This window comes from Plectropomus leopardus, chromosome 24 (assembly GCF_008729295.1).
Source record: "Plectropomus leopardus isolate mb chromosome 24, YSFRI_Pleo_2.0, whole genome shotgun sequence".
Classification (NCBI taxonomy): domain Eukaryota; kingdom Metazoa; phylum Chordata; class Actinopteri; order Perciformes; family Serranidae; genus Plectropomus; species Plectropomus leopardus.
The window spans coordinates 3,991,094-4,006,749 of NC_056486.1; the positions used below are offsets into that span (position 1 = coordinate 3,991,094).

Below are 15,656 nucleotides of genomic sequence, written 5' to 3' on the forward strand. Positions count from 1 at the left end.
TGGCACAAAATGAATGCCAGTGATGCAGTCCATTCAAAGTCTCATCTGTTAAAGAAAAATAAAGTATAAAAGATATAACACCTTTTAAGACAGAAGCAGAGGTTAGAGAATAATTCTCAGCTTGATGCAGTGGAAACAGAGATCTGATATTCTGGAGGTCAAGAGATGCAGGCTTGTGTTATGGCTGGGAGATAAGTGGTTTGAACCCACACAGATCAGATCGGCACAATGAATGAATAAGTAATGCTCTCCTCTCTTAACAACGACAATCACCGTGTCCTTGAGCAAGGCACTTAACCACCAGCTGCTTCAGTAACTGGTGGTGTTTGTACTGGCCAGCTCTCAGGTGAGTAAAAATATGAAAAAGGGCTGAATAAGAGTATGCATGAGAGAGATTTTTCAAAATCAAATCATGCAGCTTAAGTTAAAAGAATAACAATAAGAAAAGAGGTTACAGTTTACAATGGCATCAATTTATTTTTAATCCACCCAAATGCTATTTTAACCCTGAAGTATGAAAAATAGAAATGAAAATGCATTTTTATTTTTACCTGTTCATTCACTATGGATCATAATGCCCTCAATCTGAAACTGCTTTTTAACCTCATAAGCTGCTGTGTAAATTGAATTCAAAAGCTTAGACACACAGAGCTTAGAATAATGCATACTTTTAAATATATTTAGAGACTTCTCTATATGGTCTCAGACTGTATGGTGACTGGCAAATAAAAACAATCTTATTATTTCAGGGATCTGAAATGTGCAGATTTCCAGACACAAACACACACTGTAATACAGTGTGGCGAGGCCTCACAGTACTGTAAGAAAAGCGAGAGGGAGGATAATTGAAAGTCGACGGAGGAAACACCAAAGCCAAGTAATAATAACTCTGGCGAGCCAAAGAGGAAATGAAGAGAGGCCTCATCTTTGGAACGGACAGTGCAGGACAGGCTGCAGCACTGAATGTCATTATACTGACTGACTGCTGACAGGTAGTCCATTACTCCAAGATGCATGAGGACGAGGCGCAAACCCCACGCTGACAGGAAATGCAACTGGGAGGCTGGAGGACGCTGGGAGGGGTGACATCAAAGGGAAAACTAAATTGGGTTGTGATTGTTGTTTACGTCTAAGCCGGGTCTTTTGTTCTGATGTGCACATTTTAATTCTGTAGTCTCGGATGGACATGCAGGAATTATTGACCTGGGAAATGAAAGAGCACATGCTGAAATGTTTGTTTGGCAGTCAGTCGAAGCTACAGTTTAAGATCAGTGTTGATGTTCAGTTGAAGTTGTCATGTTTAAAGTGAGAGGCAGCAGTCTGCCCTTGACAAATACTGCACATTTTTATTAAAGTAACAACAAGAAACCTTTATTCTGTGGTGATTTTGGTCGCCTCTGTGGCCTCTCAAGAACATCTGTGACATTAAAGACTTCTAAACAAAACTAAACAAAACTAAACTAAACCAAAGCAGAAGTGTTTTCATGAGCACCACTGCCAGGCAGTACTGATCACATATGAATCCAGATTTTATTAGTGTTTTGCCAATTTCTAAACTACAATGTCTTCAGAAACATATTTCAGTGCTCCGTTTAGCTATAATACAAGAGGAAATAGGAAATGGGTGTGGTACTGTTCCTTGTATTATAAAACCAAAACCCTGAAAAAACTGAGATCAAATGGAGAGACTAGACAGAACTGATCAAATATAAACTAAGACTCTGTTACTGAGTTGCCTATTTGTTACGTAAACATGTTTTTAGTGCACTGTTTAGCTGTAATATAAGAGTTTGTGAACAGGAGGTTTTAACCAGACTGTTTCCTGTATTTTAAAATCAAAAGGATGAAAACGCTGGCAATTGGATCCAGGGACATGCATTAACAATATAGAAACAGCCAATATTCTCACTGATGGTATTGCTTGCTGATGTAGGTCATATAGAGACATCTGTACTAAACTGGGACTGTTCCATCACCAGTTAAAAAGCTCCTTGCAGCGGCTTTAAACCTTTAAGGTTGAGATTCTGTGAAATCCCAAACAAAACACCATGCTGTACATTTATACCACATCAGATGATTAACACTATTACTGCGATACAAAAAAGAGACAGTGAGTGAAATGATTTTCTAAGGACAAAGGTGCCATACTGATAGTCTAAAAAAAAACAAAAAAAAAACCAAATCATACATCACATCTCAACCTTCATCACTGTGATATTTGCTGCATTTCATTATGCATGCTGTTAAATCATTAAAATCACATTTCCCTGGTTTGCTGTGCTGCTGAAAGACAAGGTAACACACACACACACTCACACTCACACTCACAAAGGAGTAAATATCATTTCTGCCACCGGGGCTGAAAACTACAGCGCAAGATGAATGAGATGTACAAAGCTGAGGTCGTCTCCAGCTGTGCGGCGGCTTCAAATTTTGTTTGTACTCTGCAAAGTGATGCATGTGCCTCGTTTTCTACTTTACTGCAGTGATAGACTTCTCTTTCAAAGTGCTGCACAAGACGCTTCAGATTTCATTAGCGTCTGTATCAGTCTTGTAGACAATGTCACATAAAATACAGGACTGACGCATTTACCAGTCTAACTATGTATTTCACAGTATACTGTCGTTGCTGCTGTCGAGTTAAATATTGGAACATGTGTCCTCTTGGATAGGAAGATAATTATGTAAAGAAGACATCTGCTTATTTACCTTTTGATGCACATTTACAGCGTCAGTTAGAATTTATGTTTTTTCCTTGTGTGACCAAAATAACCTGATATATTTGTAGAACTGATATTATTTTGCATGATAATTATATGTAAATGTGAATATTACTTTAACAGCAATTAACTGTTGATTCTGGATGTTTATTATTACATATTGTGCTTATTTTCAGATTTATACTTGTATTTGGGGTTTCTTCTTGAACATGTTTCCATGCTTTAATTTTAACAATTTTAACAACAACAACTTTGATGGCTTGTTTAACCATTAGAAACCTGAGCAAAATGATTTGATTTCTTAATGAAAAGAAGTCAATGAGCAACCTTGCAAGACATGGTACAAAGATTAGCAAGAAATTAGTTAAAAGTAGAAAGAAAAAATACCTGAAAAGAAGCAAAAAAGGGAAAAATATGTAGATTTTAATATTATTTAAAATATATAAATATAATAATTATGAAGATAGCAGCAGCAAAATGAAAAGAACAAACCCCCCGAAAGAGCAGGCATCAATGACACAACGTCACAAATCAAGTCAGAATGACACAAAGGAGGAGGAAGGCGCAAAAGCGGCATGCAGAGGGAACAGGGAAGAGCAGGTGGGCTAGAGCAGCTTAAATAAGGCGGGGCAAGTGAGTTAAGCGAATCAGATGTTTATAGGCAAATCAGCTGGCCATCAGCTGATGAGGTTTACATGATATCAGCTGATATCAACAGCAGCCGCGCTTGACACCGGGGCCTGCCTGAACTAACACTATGCTCAATTTGTCTTGTTCTGCAGGAGAAAGTTGATAACTATTGATATTTCCAAGACAATATTGCCATACCTCGCCTGCATTGGGCCTTAAAACAGCTTTTTCGGTGGCCTTTTGTCACACGTTTAAGTCCCTGTATAAAAAATTTATTAAAAACACCTTCCCTGCATCTCTAAACCACTTACTATAGCCTTAGTTTGACTGGTGTTATGAAAACCAAGAATGCATCAAGAACAGTAAAATGGCGTGGATCAGGACAGGGAAGAAAAGTGCAGTTCAGATGGATGAAAGGAGAGACACGGAGCAATATAACCTTGTATTTACAAATAATTTCATCCAAAGTCAAAACATACCATAACTTTACTCCCTCTAATTGAATTATGGGGATGCAATTTGCTTCACTTGCTCCATTACTCAGGCGCCTATGGAAGTAGCTACCATGAGGACACGCTCTGGTTATGGACTGCTGTTTTAAAAGCCTAACATTCTGCATTTCAGCTGTCAAGGTGTCTGCACCTTTAATTCTGCATAACTTTAAACCTTAATAAAATTTAAATGGGTGAGTTATATAAAAAATAATCCTCGTACAGTTGTCATAAATGGGAAATTAGCTATGGAGACCAGAACCATTTTTTGAACCAGCTGTAAACATGTTCATTACTGCTGTAAGGTTAGGCATTTAAACATACGTGTCTAATGGGACTGACTTACATTTGGAGCCGGCCATTCAAGCAACTGCACTTTTTGGCACTTGTCAAAGGCCTTTTGCCCCTTCTTTTCCACCAAATCTACCTACAACTATTTTCAAATTAGATTTTGGCTTGTGCTTTCCCACAGTTCCTTCTGGGCAGCCACTGATTTCCATTTATTTCAGTACAGCATGAAAAACAGCTGCCTTAGGTTGGGGATGCATCACAGTAAAACCACGTCGGATGTGTCTTGTCAAAGTCTTTGTTGTGTCATTTCAAAATGATTTGAAATTTTTGCTTGATCATGCAATTTTAATGCAAACTGGGGAAAAATAAATAAATACAATAAAATAAAATAAAATAGATGTCTAAAATTCATGCTTAAAAACTTCCCCATGCAAGTTGACTTTTGCACTGTAGTGAAATTAATGGCTGCCTAGAAGGTAGGAAGTGCACATTCAAAAATCGAAAACATCACACTTTGTTTCGGAAAAAAAAATTGTTTGTACTTAATGAGTTTAAACATACGGTAACACTGTTATGGTCCATTAAGAGGAATTAACAAGAAGAAAAAGTGCATTACGGCAAAAAAAAAAGAACAGTATGAACTTCACTGGAATGCCAATAAAGTGTTATCAATAGATGCTCAGGTGCAAATAGCTTGTCACGATTGCCTGCTGAGTGGGTGCAAGCTAATTACTGGATGTCGAGCTGTGGAGTGGATAGTGGGGAGTCAAATGCTCTTCAGGTGCAAATTTTCACACCGGCGCTACGTGGCATGTGATACTATTGTGTGGTTGCTTAGGGCAGTGTGCGAGGGTGGACTATGAATTCCTCTGTTAGGACTGTGAAAGAATATCTGCTTGATCTGCAACAAAATTTAAAAATTTACAACTGTATCTATGTAAGCTGATTCTCTGAAGAGGATATTAACAAATACTTTGGTATAAACAATAATGAATACATTTGTAATCAATACCACATGCTCAGTTGTCTGAAGCAGGTCAGATGAGCTTGAATTAAGTAGTTAATACAGCGGATGGGCACGAGAACTTGTGTACTTTATCTGGATGTCGGTCAACTTATCACGTAATCGCTGCCTTCCTGTTGATGACAGTCCACCCACAAACAAACACAATGACAGGGCTAACTGTAAGAATAGTACAGCTAACGTTACCTAATGTTTTTTGATGAGTTGCTTTTGACGAGACTGCTAAGATGCAGTAGTTATGAAGACAGTTGGGTGGCTGTCTATAAAACTGCATAGACTTTTTTTGGCATTTGCCTATTAACAAAACGGTTCTTGGCCTACTTCCAGCAGTAGGCTGGAGTGTGTTTTATGTGTTGTTGAAGCTGTTGAGGATGAATTTCATTATTTGTTCTTCTGCCTTCTGTATAATGATCCGAGAAAGCATTTGTTTGAAAAAGTTCAGGCAAAGAACCCTGACTTATTTTGGTTGGTTGAGTGTGATATGTTGAGTTGGCTCTTTAAGGACAAGATTTATTCCTTAGCCAGATTCATTGAAAATGCATGGAGAATACGCCAGAAAACGTTTATCCAGTATAACTGTCTATTCTTGGTTTGTATATTATAAAATGCTCCTTGTATAATATATATTTTGTTCTGTTATCGCATTGTATTGTTATCGTCAGTGTCTTATAAGCCCATATGGGCTGGGCACAATTAAGTGCATGCCACTTAAATAAACTAGTCAATCAATCAAATTCAGCACATTTAGGTAAAGAAAATGCAAAAAATTGAGAATGGCTATGCTCTCCGTTTACAGAACATGTTCTTATTGTCTATGTATGCAGCTCCATGTAAGTGAAATCTTCTGCAGAAAGACTTAAAGCTGCACTCATTGGTTCCTCTCGGCTGCTTCAAAGCACTGTTGCAGGACTTTTGTATGCCATTTTCTACATGCCAATGTCAGGGAGTATCTTAGCTGGTCTTTTAATTGTCTTGTTTTAAATGGTTTATTTATAGTGTATATTAGCATACATTTTAGTCCTTTAGTCCAACTTCTGCCTGTCTTAGGCCAGGACACTCTTAAAAAAGAGATTTTTAATCTCAAGAGGTTTTTCTGGTTAAATATAGGTTAAATTAAAAAAACAAACAAACAAAAAAAAAAAACTATTGCTTTTCCTTGTTTGGCGCAACCAACTTTTTTGGGATGAACTGAAACACCGATGCGAGGCAGAGTTTATCATCCAATATCAGCACCAAACCTCCCCAATGCCCTTGTGGCTGAATGGGAGCAAATCCCTGTAGCCAGTTTCCAAAATCTTATGGAAAGCCTTCCCAGAGGAGATGAGGCTGTGACAGCATCAGTTAATGCTCGTGGTTTTGGAATGAAATGTGTGTAATATTTGCGAACCCCCCTTGTGTATATTGCCATCCATCATCTTTGAAAGCTTACCAGTTCTCGGAGCCTGACTTTTTCCTGTCTTATATGTCCCTGAGCTGCATGTCAGAGATCAATGCCAGGTATTAAGGAAGTAGAAGGTACCTGTGCCATGTGACTGCCGGGTCAGGAGATCCAGAGGTGATGCAAGTAAAGGTGACTGATTCCTGGTAGTCTGCTGTGGCATTGAAGGACGGCTGGAACACTGTCAACACCGGAGGGACTGCAGACACAAACACAGACAATAACACAGTCAGACGGTCATTAGTCAGTAGACCCTGAGAGTTAATAGGATGAATCACTGAAATCTGACTATATTCTAAAAGAAATTTCAGTCTGTATTGAGCCTGATAGTGAAGGCTAACATTTTCAAATGGATTAAATTGGCCTCGCGAGTGCCCTGTAAGCACTCACAGAAAATGCTACTTCTGCTGGTAATCCCATGGGGATTTCAAATAACATTTTGACCCAGCTTTGGTAGAAACACAAAGGAGCTGAACACAGTGATGTGAAACCATAATACTATTGTCTGATTCAGAAATGCTCAGCTAAATCCATATAAACAATGGCGAGACAGAAAATGTGTTTCAACATCAAAAACAACTGTACCATCTATGAATAACAGCGCTCTTCTTTTGTGAATAAACTATTCAGTCTCTGTCAAGTGCTCAAGCTACAGCCATTGTCTGCCTTGTCGGGCCAATTTCTGCTGAGTCAAAATTAGAAGTGCTTTATCGCTGTGATTTTAAGGTTAGTGGTTTGAAAGACATGCGAATACAAACTGAGACAGCTTGTACTCTCTGGGGTATGTAATATATACTGTTTTTTTGTTGTTGATGTTGTTATGAATACAAATAATTGATTAAACTAGAATTACTGCCTTGCGGTTGTATGCCTCCGTGCACCAGTCAAGTTGCACTCACAGTTTACATCCATGTCTGTAAAAACATGAATTCTTCACACACATCTTCCCCCCAGCAGCACAAAAGATCTCCATAATTACCAGTTTCAAGATTAGGGTCTCTAATTCAGCATCTGAGCAAATGTCTCCCCTTCTGTTCCTGAGTTCTCAGCTCAGTAATGGACAGAAGAGTGCTTTTGCAGAACATGATGTCACAGTGAAGTTGAATTTAGAAGTTGTGGATATAAAATGTCATAACGTTATCATTATATCCTATAAAACATCTGTGTGAAATTCTATCCTAATTAGCATGTGTGTTCTTAAATTAGGGCCAAAAAACAAGTTTTGTGAGGTCACATTGACCACATTTGAGCATCAAATTCTAGTCAGTGCATTCTTAAGCCCAAGTGGACATTTGTGTCAAATTTGAGGAAGCTTCTTTAAGCCCCTCTTAAGATACTGTGTGCACATGGATGACACAGAAGCAAGGTCACAGTTACCTTGATCTTTGAGCACCACATTATAATTAACTCATTGTTCAGACCAAGTGGACATCTGTGCCAAATTTTAAGAAATTCCCTCAAGGCCCTCCTAAGATATTGTGGTAATGAGAATGGGAACGATGCAAGGTCACTGTGACTTTGACGTTTGACCACCATAATCTAATCAGTTAATTTGTGAACATAACGTTCACAAGAACAAGACAAATGAGGTCAAAATAAACTTGACTTTTGACCATCAAAATCTAATCAACTAATTTGTGAGTCTATGGGAACGTTTTGGCCAAATTCGATGGAATTCACTCCGGGTGTTGAGACATCATGCTCATGAGAAAGAGATAGATGAATGGATAAGCCAAAAACATAATCCATTCAGACACAACTATCGCCAGCACAAAGGCACAGAAAAACTCTTATATACTAATTGATATTTCATGTTCTTGGACCATGCAGATAAATACAAGACTTTTCAAAATCATGTTTTTGCTTAAATGTGGTGGCAAACTGGTCTTAAAATATCCATGCAGCACATACATGCATTCATTGTACATATAAATACAGTATTTCTTTCTAATCTCCTGCAAACAGCAGTATTGATAAACAGCAGAGGCTCTGATGACTTTATCAAGAGTACATGTTGAGCGCTGTCAGGCGCACGCAGCATGTCCCTGTCATCTTGTCATTCAGTAAAAGGAGAGCAGAAACGGCCTTTTCTCCGTTTGCCTTTGCAGTGACAAGGGAAATGACAGCTTTATGGAACAAGCATGTTTATCAGACGTTGCAGTCCATTTCTCAAGCCTGCACTTCTGCTCCCACTATTACTGCTCTGCTGCGGCTCTGTTCAATCTCAGAGCATGATAAAGCGTGCTGAGAGCGGTTTATTGGAGCTGTGGAGTGTTTGCTCCCCCAGTTTGCAACCGTCGGGCAGGTGAGAACAGTGACAATCAAATCAGTGCACCATGTGAACACCGGGGGTTTGAACCAATAGCAACTCACATTTCAGTGCAATAAAAGACAAATTAACAAAAATAAAAGTTTGCTCCGATGCTCATATTGAGCTCACATGGAGAAATTCCTTCTAAAAAGGTGCACGAGGCTTTAAATCACAATATACATACTGGGCATGAAAAATCTATTGAGATGTTAATGGGTACCATAACAAAATCACTTTTATCACAATGACCCAAAACATATAAACAAATCAAATAGTACACTGTATCTTAATCAATTGCCAATCTTTATTTTTTTAATCCCAAAGGCCAATGACACAAACTATGCTTGCCATCCTGCCAATCGACTGCCATTGATTTGATTTAAATTCATGCTGCACTTGTGCAGTAAAAGTAGTAAAAATAGAGTGAATGCAGCTTGTGGGTTTTATCATGGGTCAGGTCGTGGGAGCAGCAGGACTTATATTAATGAGTGGGGGTGGGTCTGGATTCTGCTCTGTAAAAATATCTAATAAAAATGCAATAAAGTGCTTGAAAAAAGCTCTACAAATGCATGCAGAATACATTGTAACTGGGATGCCACACATCTGGACTTGGAGATCTCAACCATGAGCAAAAGCAATCTGTATTGTTCAGCCCAGTCCTCATAAAATAAATATCTGGCCCGAACATTGAAAGAGCCTCTAACTCTCCCATTTCCTTCTGCTTCAAGTAAACCCTGCAAAAAGCTATAGAAGACCCCTTCCTTGTAAAGTTAAAATAAGTATGGGCAATAGATCAAGGTCATTTGCATAATAAGATCTGATTACTTTGTCGGCAGGACTGAGATAATGAGAACAATTATTAATGCCAGATATCAATGGCCTGTGATCAGATGCTATTATCTAGATAATGTATCATGATACAGATCACATTTCAACACCACGTGTAAATGAGATCTAAAGTTATAGATAGTGTAATTACATTTTATTAAACCAACCAAAAATCTCTGCAATATATTAATATGAGACATGTCCTGTAACTTTTATACTGCTTGTAATTAGCCACCATGTGTTTAAACTAAACAAAATTTACCACTCTTAGTTTTAACCGAAACTCTGTTGGTGCAATCAAACTGTCAAACATGGCTTGTTTGCTGTAAAACAACCAGAAAACAACATGCACTCGTAACAGTTCTGGCAGCAACTGAATCTTCCACCAGTTTCATTTCACAATCTGGCTAATTAATCGAAGACAAAGATCAACATAAAATCAGCACAGCCCACACAAAGAGTTGTTATCATGAAAACAAAGGGGAATCACTTCTGAAAAAAAACATCTTGAAATGTTTGTGTCTGAAAAGCTGCAAATAAAAACCTACTTAACAGATGTTTGCACTTGTGTTAAATACGTGTTATTGTAACTGGCAGCTGCACAGCGATATTATTTCAGTACCATTTGTTTTCCTCTGATCCAAATAGAGAAAAAGGGTTGAAAAGCATTTAAGGTGTCACTTTGTGGGAAAACAAAGCAGAATTGTTTTGTATTCCAAAACTGCAATTTGGTGCGAGAGTTTCTGAAGGTTAATGAACTAATGTGATGTCTTTTAGAGGACGCTTATTCCATGGAAAAACAACCTGGTGGAAATTTTAATTAGAATTACCGCCTCCCTGTTGTGTACCTCTGTGCACCAGTGAACCTGGACTCACAGTTTACATCCATGTCTGTAAAAACATGGGTGCTTCACACGTCTTTCCCCTCGGCAGCACGAAGATCTATAAAACCAGCACAGTTACAAGCTGGACACCCAAGATTAGTGTCACCAATTCAGTGCCAGACTAAATGTCTCCCATTTTGTTCTTGAGTAAAAGTGTTGAGTAATGGCCAAACTTTTTGCAAAAAAGTTATGATGCCACAGTGATCTTTTTGAAGAAAAAAAGTCATCATGTTAAATTTATATTGTATTTACCATTTGTATAAAAATACAAGTAATAAAGTATATTATAAGTATATTAATAAAGTCACAGTGACCTTGACCTTTGACCTTCAGTGTTGTAAAGCCCTTTGAGGCAAATTGTGGTTTGTGATAATGGGCTTTATAAATGAAATTGATTTGACTTGACAAATTCTTACTAATATATTCTTGAGTCCAAGTGAACTTATGTGCCAAATTTGAAGAAATTTCCTTAAGGTGTTTATGAGATATCACACTCACGAGAATGAGATGGATGCAACTTTAAGGTGATCTTGATCTTTGACTTTTGACCACCAAAATCTAATGAGTTTATCCTTGAGTCCAATAAATGTTTGTGCCAAATTAAAAAAAAACAAAAAAAACCCCACCCTCAAGGTGATCTTAATATACAAAATTCACAAACAAGAGAGGGCTGCAAGATCACACTGACCCTGGCGTTTGACTAACAATATCGAGTCAGTTCACTGAGTCCACTTGAGTCCAAGTGGGTGTTTGTGCCAAATTTAAAAACAAAACAAAACAAAAAAAAAAAAAAAAAAACCCACTCAAGGCCCTCTTTAGATATTGTGTTCACAAGAATGAGATGGATGCATGGTCACAGTGACTTTGATCTTTGACCACCAAAATCTAATTAGTTTATTCTTGAGTCCAAGTGAAAAACTCCCACGTGGTGCTCTTGAGATATCTAATTCACGAGACTGAGACAGAAGAAGTCACAGGCACCTTGACAGTTGACCTGTGACCATCAAAATCTATTCAGTTCATCATTGAGTGTGGGTGGACGTTTGTGACAAATATGAAGAAATTCCTTTAAGGGGTACTTGAGATATTGTGTTCACAAAAATGGAAAGAACAAACATTCGAATGTACAAATGTACGAACATAAGGACGTTAGGACATATGGACGTACAGATGGACACACCAAAATATAAAGCCTATGGCCACAGCTATACCCGTCGCAGAGGCATAAAAATATATGACAGGTGGCTTAAAATCTCATTAACATGCAGTGTTGATGTTGTGAAGTTGGCAAGAGAAAAACAAACATACTTAGGATAATGAACGGGGAATTCTAATCGAAACAAGGCATCATCGCAGATACCTAATGAACCAAACGCTGCGGTGTACTGTAGTCTTTCTTAAAAGATCAATTACACTAACGACACCAGTGTGTATTCATGGAAAAACTCTTCACGGAACATCTAAACACCACAGCGTCTGATCCGTCTCATGCTGCCTATTTATCATCTGGTTATTGCCAAGAAATATTTCCATTTTTGTCAGTAAAATCCACACACAATAGGAAATGAAGGCCTGCAAATGTACAGAGACACACATCAAGGTGCAGAAAGCTTTTCAGGGATAAAAATGGCCTAAGCAATAATCAAACACCATGAGTCCTTTCCAATAGTCCTGACTCGGCGAGAGAGAGGAGCAAGCATCTGCCTGACATGATAACCATTGATTTCCACGCCAATAGATCTCCATTCTCCAGTGTCTCCCTCTCGCTCTCTCCTGTCCTACACTCCCACATCAGTGAGGCTTGTTGAAACAGCCCTGTTAATGAGACACACTGCCAAGCAGAGAGACTTCAAAAGAGCAAATCAGCAACAGGGTTTAAGCATGCGAGAAAAAATAAAAAAAAAAAAATCTGGCGAGCTTTATGAATTCTTCATGTATTAGTCATATTCTTGAAACTTCAGAGGCTCGGTGAAGATAAATGTGAGGTTTACAGACACAAGCATGAGCAAACATATTTCAGGAACTGGCTCAGACTGATTTGAGTGAGGAGCTGGAGGTTTTCTGCTGAGCGCTCAATGAACTCAGCGTCACCTGTGTTTCGAAGTCTGAGTAAATGTCATAAATGTTTTGCACCTACTAGGAATTCTGAATGTTTTGAGACAAGACCTTTGCCTGAGTGCTTAAGAGGGATTTGTTTTGCCTTCCAGATTAACCAGCGCTGGTTTCTAATTGGGAAAGGAACATGTGTATGATGCATATTCTCACCTCTGTGGTTATGATTGATGTCGCCGAGAAATAATTTGAGAATTCTTGAAGGACACGGCCGGTAGTTTCCAATGACAGCTGAAAAGGGGGAAATTGCTGCTCTACTGTGTGAGTGAGTGAACTGGCAATTAAGTGGATGTGTCTTGGAAGGGTGTAGGGGAAATCAGGAAGTCATTTGCATTTTGCATCACCATCAGTTGCCATAGAAACAAACTGGGAGCACTGTGGCTATCGGGTCATCAAAATGGAGAGCAGAGAGTTGTTTGATAGTGATTAGGGGAAAACATTAGGCTGTATTGAGTGAAGAAAAATGGAGGAGTTGGCAGATGCTAGCCACAGATATGAGCTATAATCTGTTTAATAATCAAACTGATTTGCATTAAAGTAGTAGTTCCATATTTTGTTAATTACACCTTTTTGTTTTCTTGCAAAAAGTTTGATAAGAAGATCAATTCCACTCTAATGCTCAAAAAGGGGTTTCAGGATAATGCATATGTGTGTGTGTGTGTGTGTGTGTGTGTGTATATATATGCCAGGCTAGCTGTGTCTCCCTTATGTATACTTTTTTTTTTTACAAATACTTTCTAGACTAATATAAGAGCAGTACCAATCTTCTCTAACTGTATCTAACTCTGAAATGAGAGCAAACAAGCTTATTTTCAAAAATTTTAAACTATTTCCTTTAGTGGGCAAGCAGGTGAGCTTTGTATATGGCACTTTTGTTTGCCAGTCTGCCATCTACAACTCTATCTGATGTAGATACTACACAGGGGATGACAAATGTGTTTGTCTCCCTATAATATGTCTCATTTCATGGGGTTCCCCTCAACGTTCAGGGATGAGAAATCACTGCGTGTCACAACGAGAAGGACAAATATATCCATGATAAAGAGAACTGGCACAGAGGGAAAGTAGACAGGGACTCAGACAGAGTAATATTAAATTCTTATAAGACAGCGTACAGGGAGTCAAATTGCATATATAAATCACATAATTACGCTAGTTTTCTATAATAATTGTAAATCACTTAATATCTTGCTTTTAGGTGTTTTTATCCACAATGAGCTCTGTACTGTGGCTAACAGATCTCCTACATGATAACTTTTGAGGTCAGTTCCTGAACTGTTCCCTATCCATCTAGACATTGAGCTTGTTTTGCCTTCAGGTTGGTTAGCTATTCTCAAAATGACCACAAAGTGACCACTAAGAAACATAAAGTAACTGCAAAAAGACACAAAATAACTACAGGGACACACATTGACTGCCAGGAGACACAAAACAACCAAAAGCAGAAGAAAATAACTCCAAAGAAATGCAAAACAACCATAAAGACACACAAAATGACCAAAAAGAGTGACAACAAAAAGACAAAAATGACCACAAAGAGGCACAAAACAACCATAGACATAAAAACATTAAGGGAGACACGATACAACCACAAACAGGCAGAAAATGACCACAGAGAGACACCAAACAACCACAAAGAGACACAACATTACTACAGAGACAAAAAACAACCCAAAGAGACAGAAAATGATGCACAAAATGACCACAAAGAGACACAAATGTCCACAAAATGATGAAGATGATTACACACAGAGTAGGTAAATCAGACTGCTGTTATTTTAAATGCTCATTGACAGCATACAGAGAGCCAAATTACAAATGAAAATTATATAATTATCTTAAGTTTCTATAGTAATTGGAAATCACTTGATACCTTTCCTTTAAGTGTATTCCTCCACATTGTGCTCAGTGACTTAAACAAGACTTTCAACTTTTAACAACAACTTTTTTACGTGATAACTTTTGCAGTCACTTCCTGAACTGTTTCACACCCTTCTAGACACTGAGCTTGTTTTGCCCTCAGGTTGATTAGCCATTCAGTGGGTGGCCCTCTGTCTCCATACGCCATCATCCTCATCTACGGTCCGCTTTGATGATACACTGGAGACTGGGAGCTGCAGCGGGTCAGCCGAGCTTCACTCGCTGCATGCTTATAGGCAAGAAAAACTTCTCTTTTATCAACTGACCCATGAATATTTATGGCTTCACATGTGGGGGGAAAGAAAGTATACAGTAAGCTATTTCAGCCCTGCATTCGGACAAAATATTGTTCTGCATGAATGGCTGGAGCAGCGTCTGTTAACACAGTGCTGAAGTAGTGAGAACTGACATTCGTCTGACACGGCGTGTCAAAAGAACAGCGTGACATAGCGTTGCTACAAGCTGAATATAACGCTGTGTGAAAGACGGTGATCGAGTTCATTGTTCTGTACAAAGCTAACAAAAGAGACGCTGCAACATTCAACCACACAACAATACACCAATACAATTTGCAACTTTCTGCAGAATGTTTCAAAAATATTGATTAACTGCAGTTAGAGCAAAACTGTAATAACTCAATTTCAGCTTTTAGAGATACATAGAATAAATTAAAGAAATCCTCAAAGCTATTGTCAGAAGTAAAATGCTTTTGCTTTCTTTGTAGCAGCTGAAAACTCAATCAATGACAAGTATACTGAAAACCTTCCGAATTGTCTCAATTTTCCTTTATAGCGTCATCCAACAAGACACTTCTGCTAATTGAGTCCTTAAAATAAAGTTGGCAGAGTGTTCTCAGCTTGACCCGAGGGCTTCTTAAGCTCCTTTCAGACACAGAATACTTAACACTGCTGCCTTCATACATCTGTTAAATTAGGGGCCTTTTGTCATTCAGACACAGGTGTCTGTTACATAAATGCAACTCTTTATTAACTCCTACGTGTTTGTAG

At 38.3% G+C, this 15,656-nt stretch overlaps 1 protein-coding gene across 1 annotated transcript in view; it reads right to left on the minus strand.

Annotated features, from left to right (window-relative positions):
- Positions 1 to 15,656, minus strand: part of LOC121962626 (neural cell adhesion molecule 2-like) — a 337,501-nt gene that overhangs the window by 64,057 nt on the left and 257,788 nt on the right. Inside the window, exon 6 of the mRNA XM_042512843.1 lies at positions 6,676 to 6,793. Within this exon, the coding sequence (XP_042368777.1) occupies positions 6,676 to 6,793 (118 nt within the window). The remainder of the gene's footprint in view (positions 1 to 6,675; positions 6,794 to 15,656) is intronic.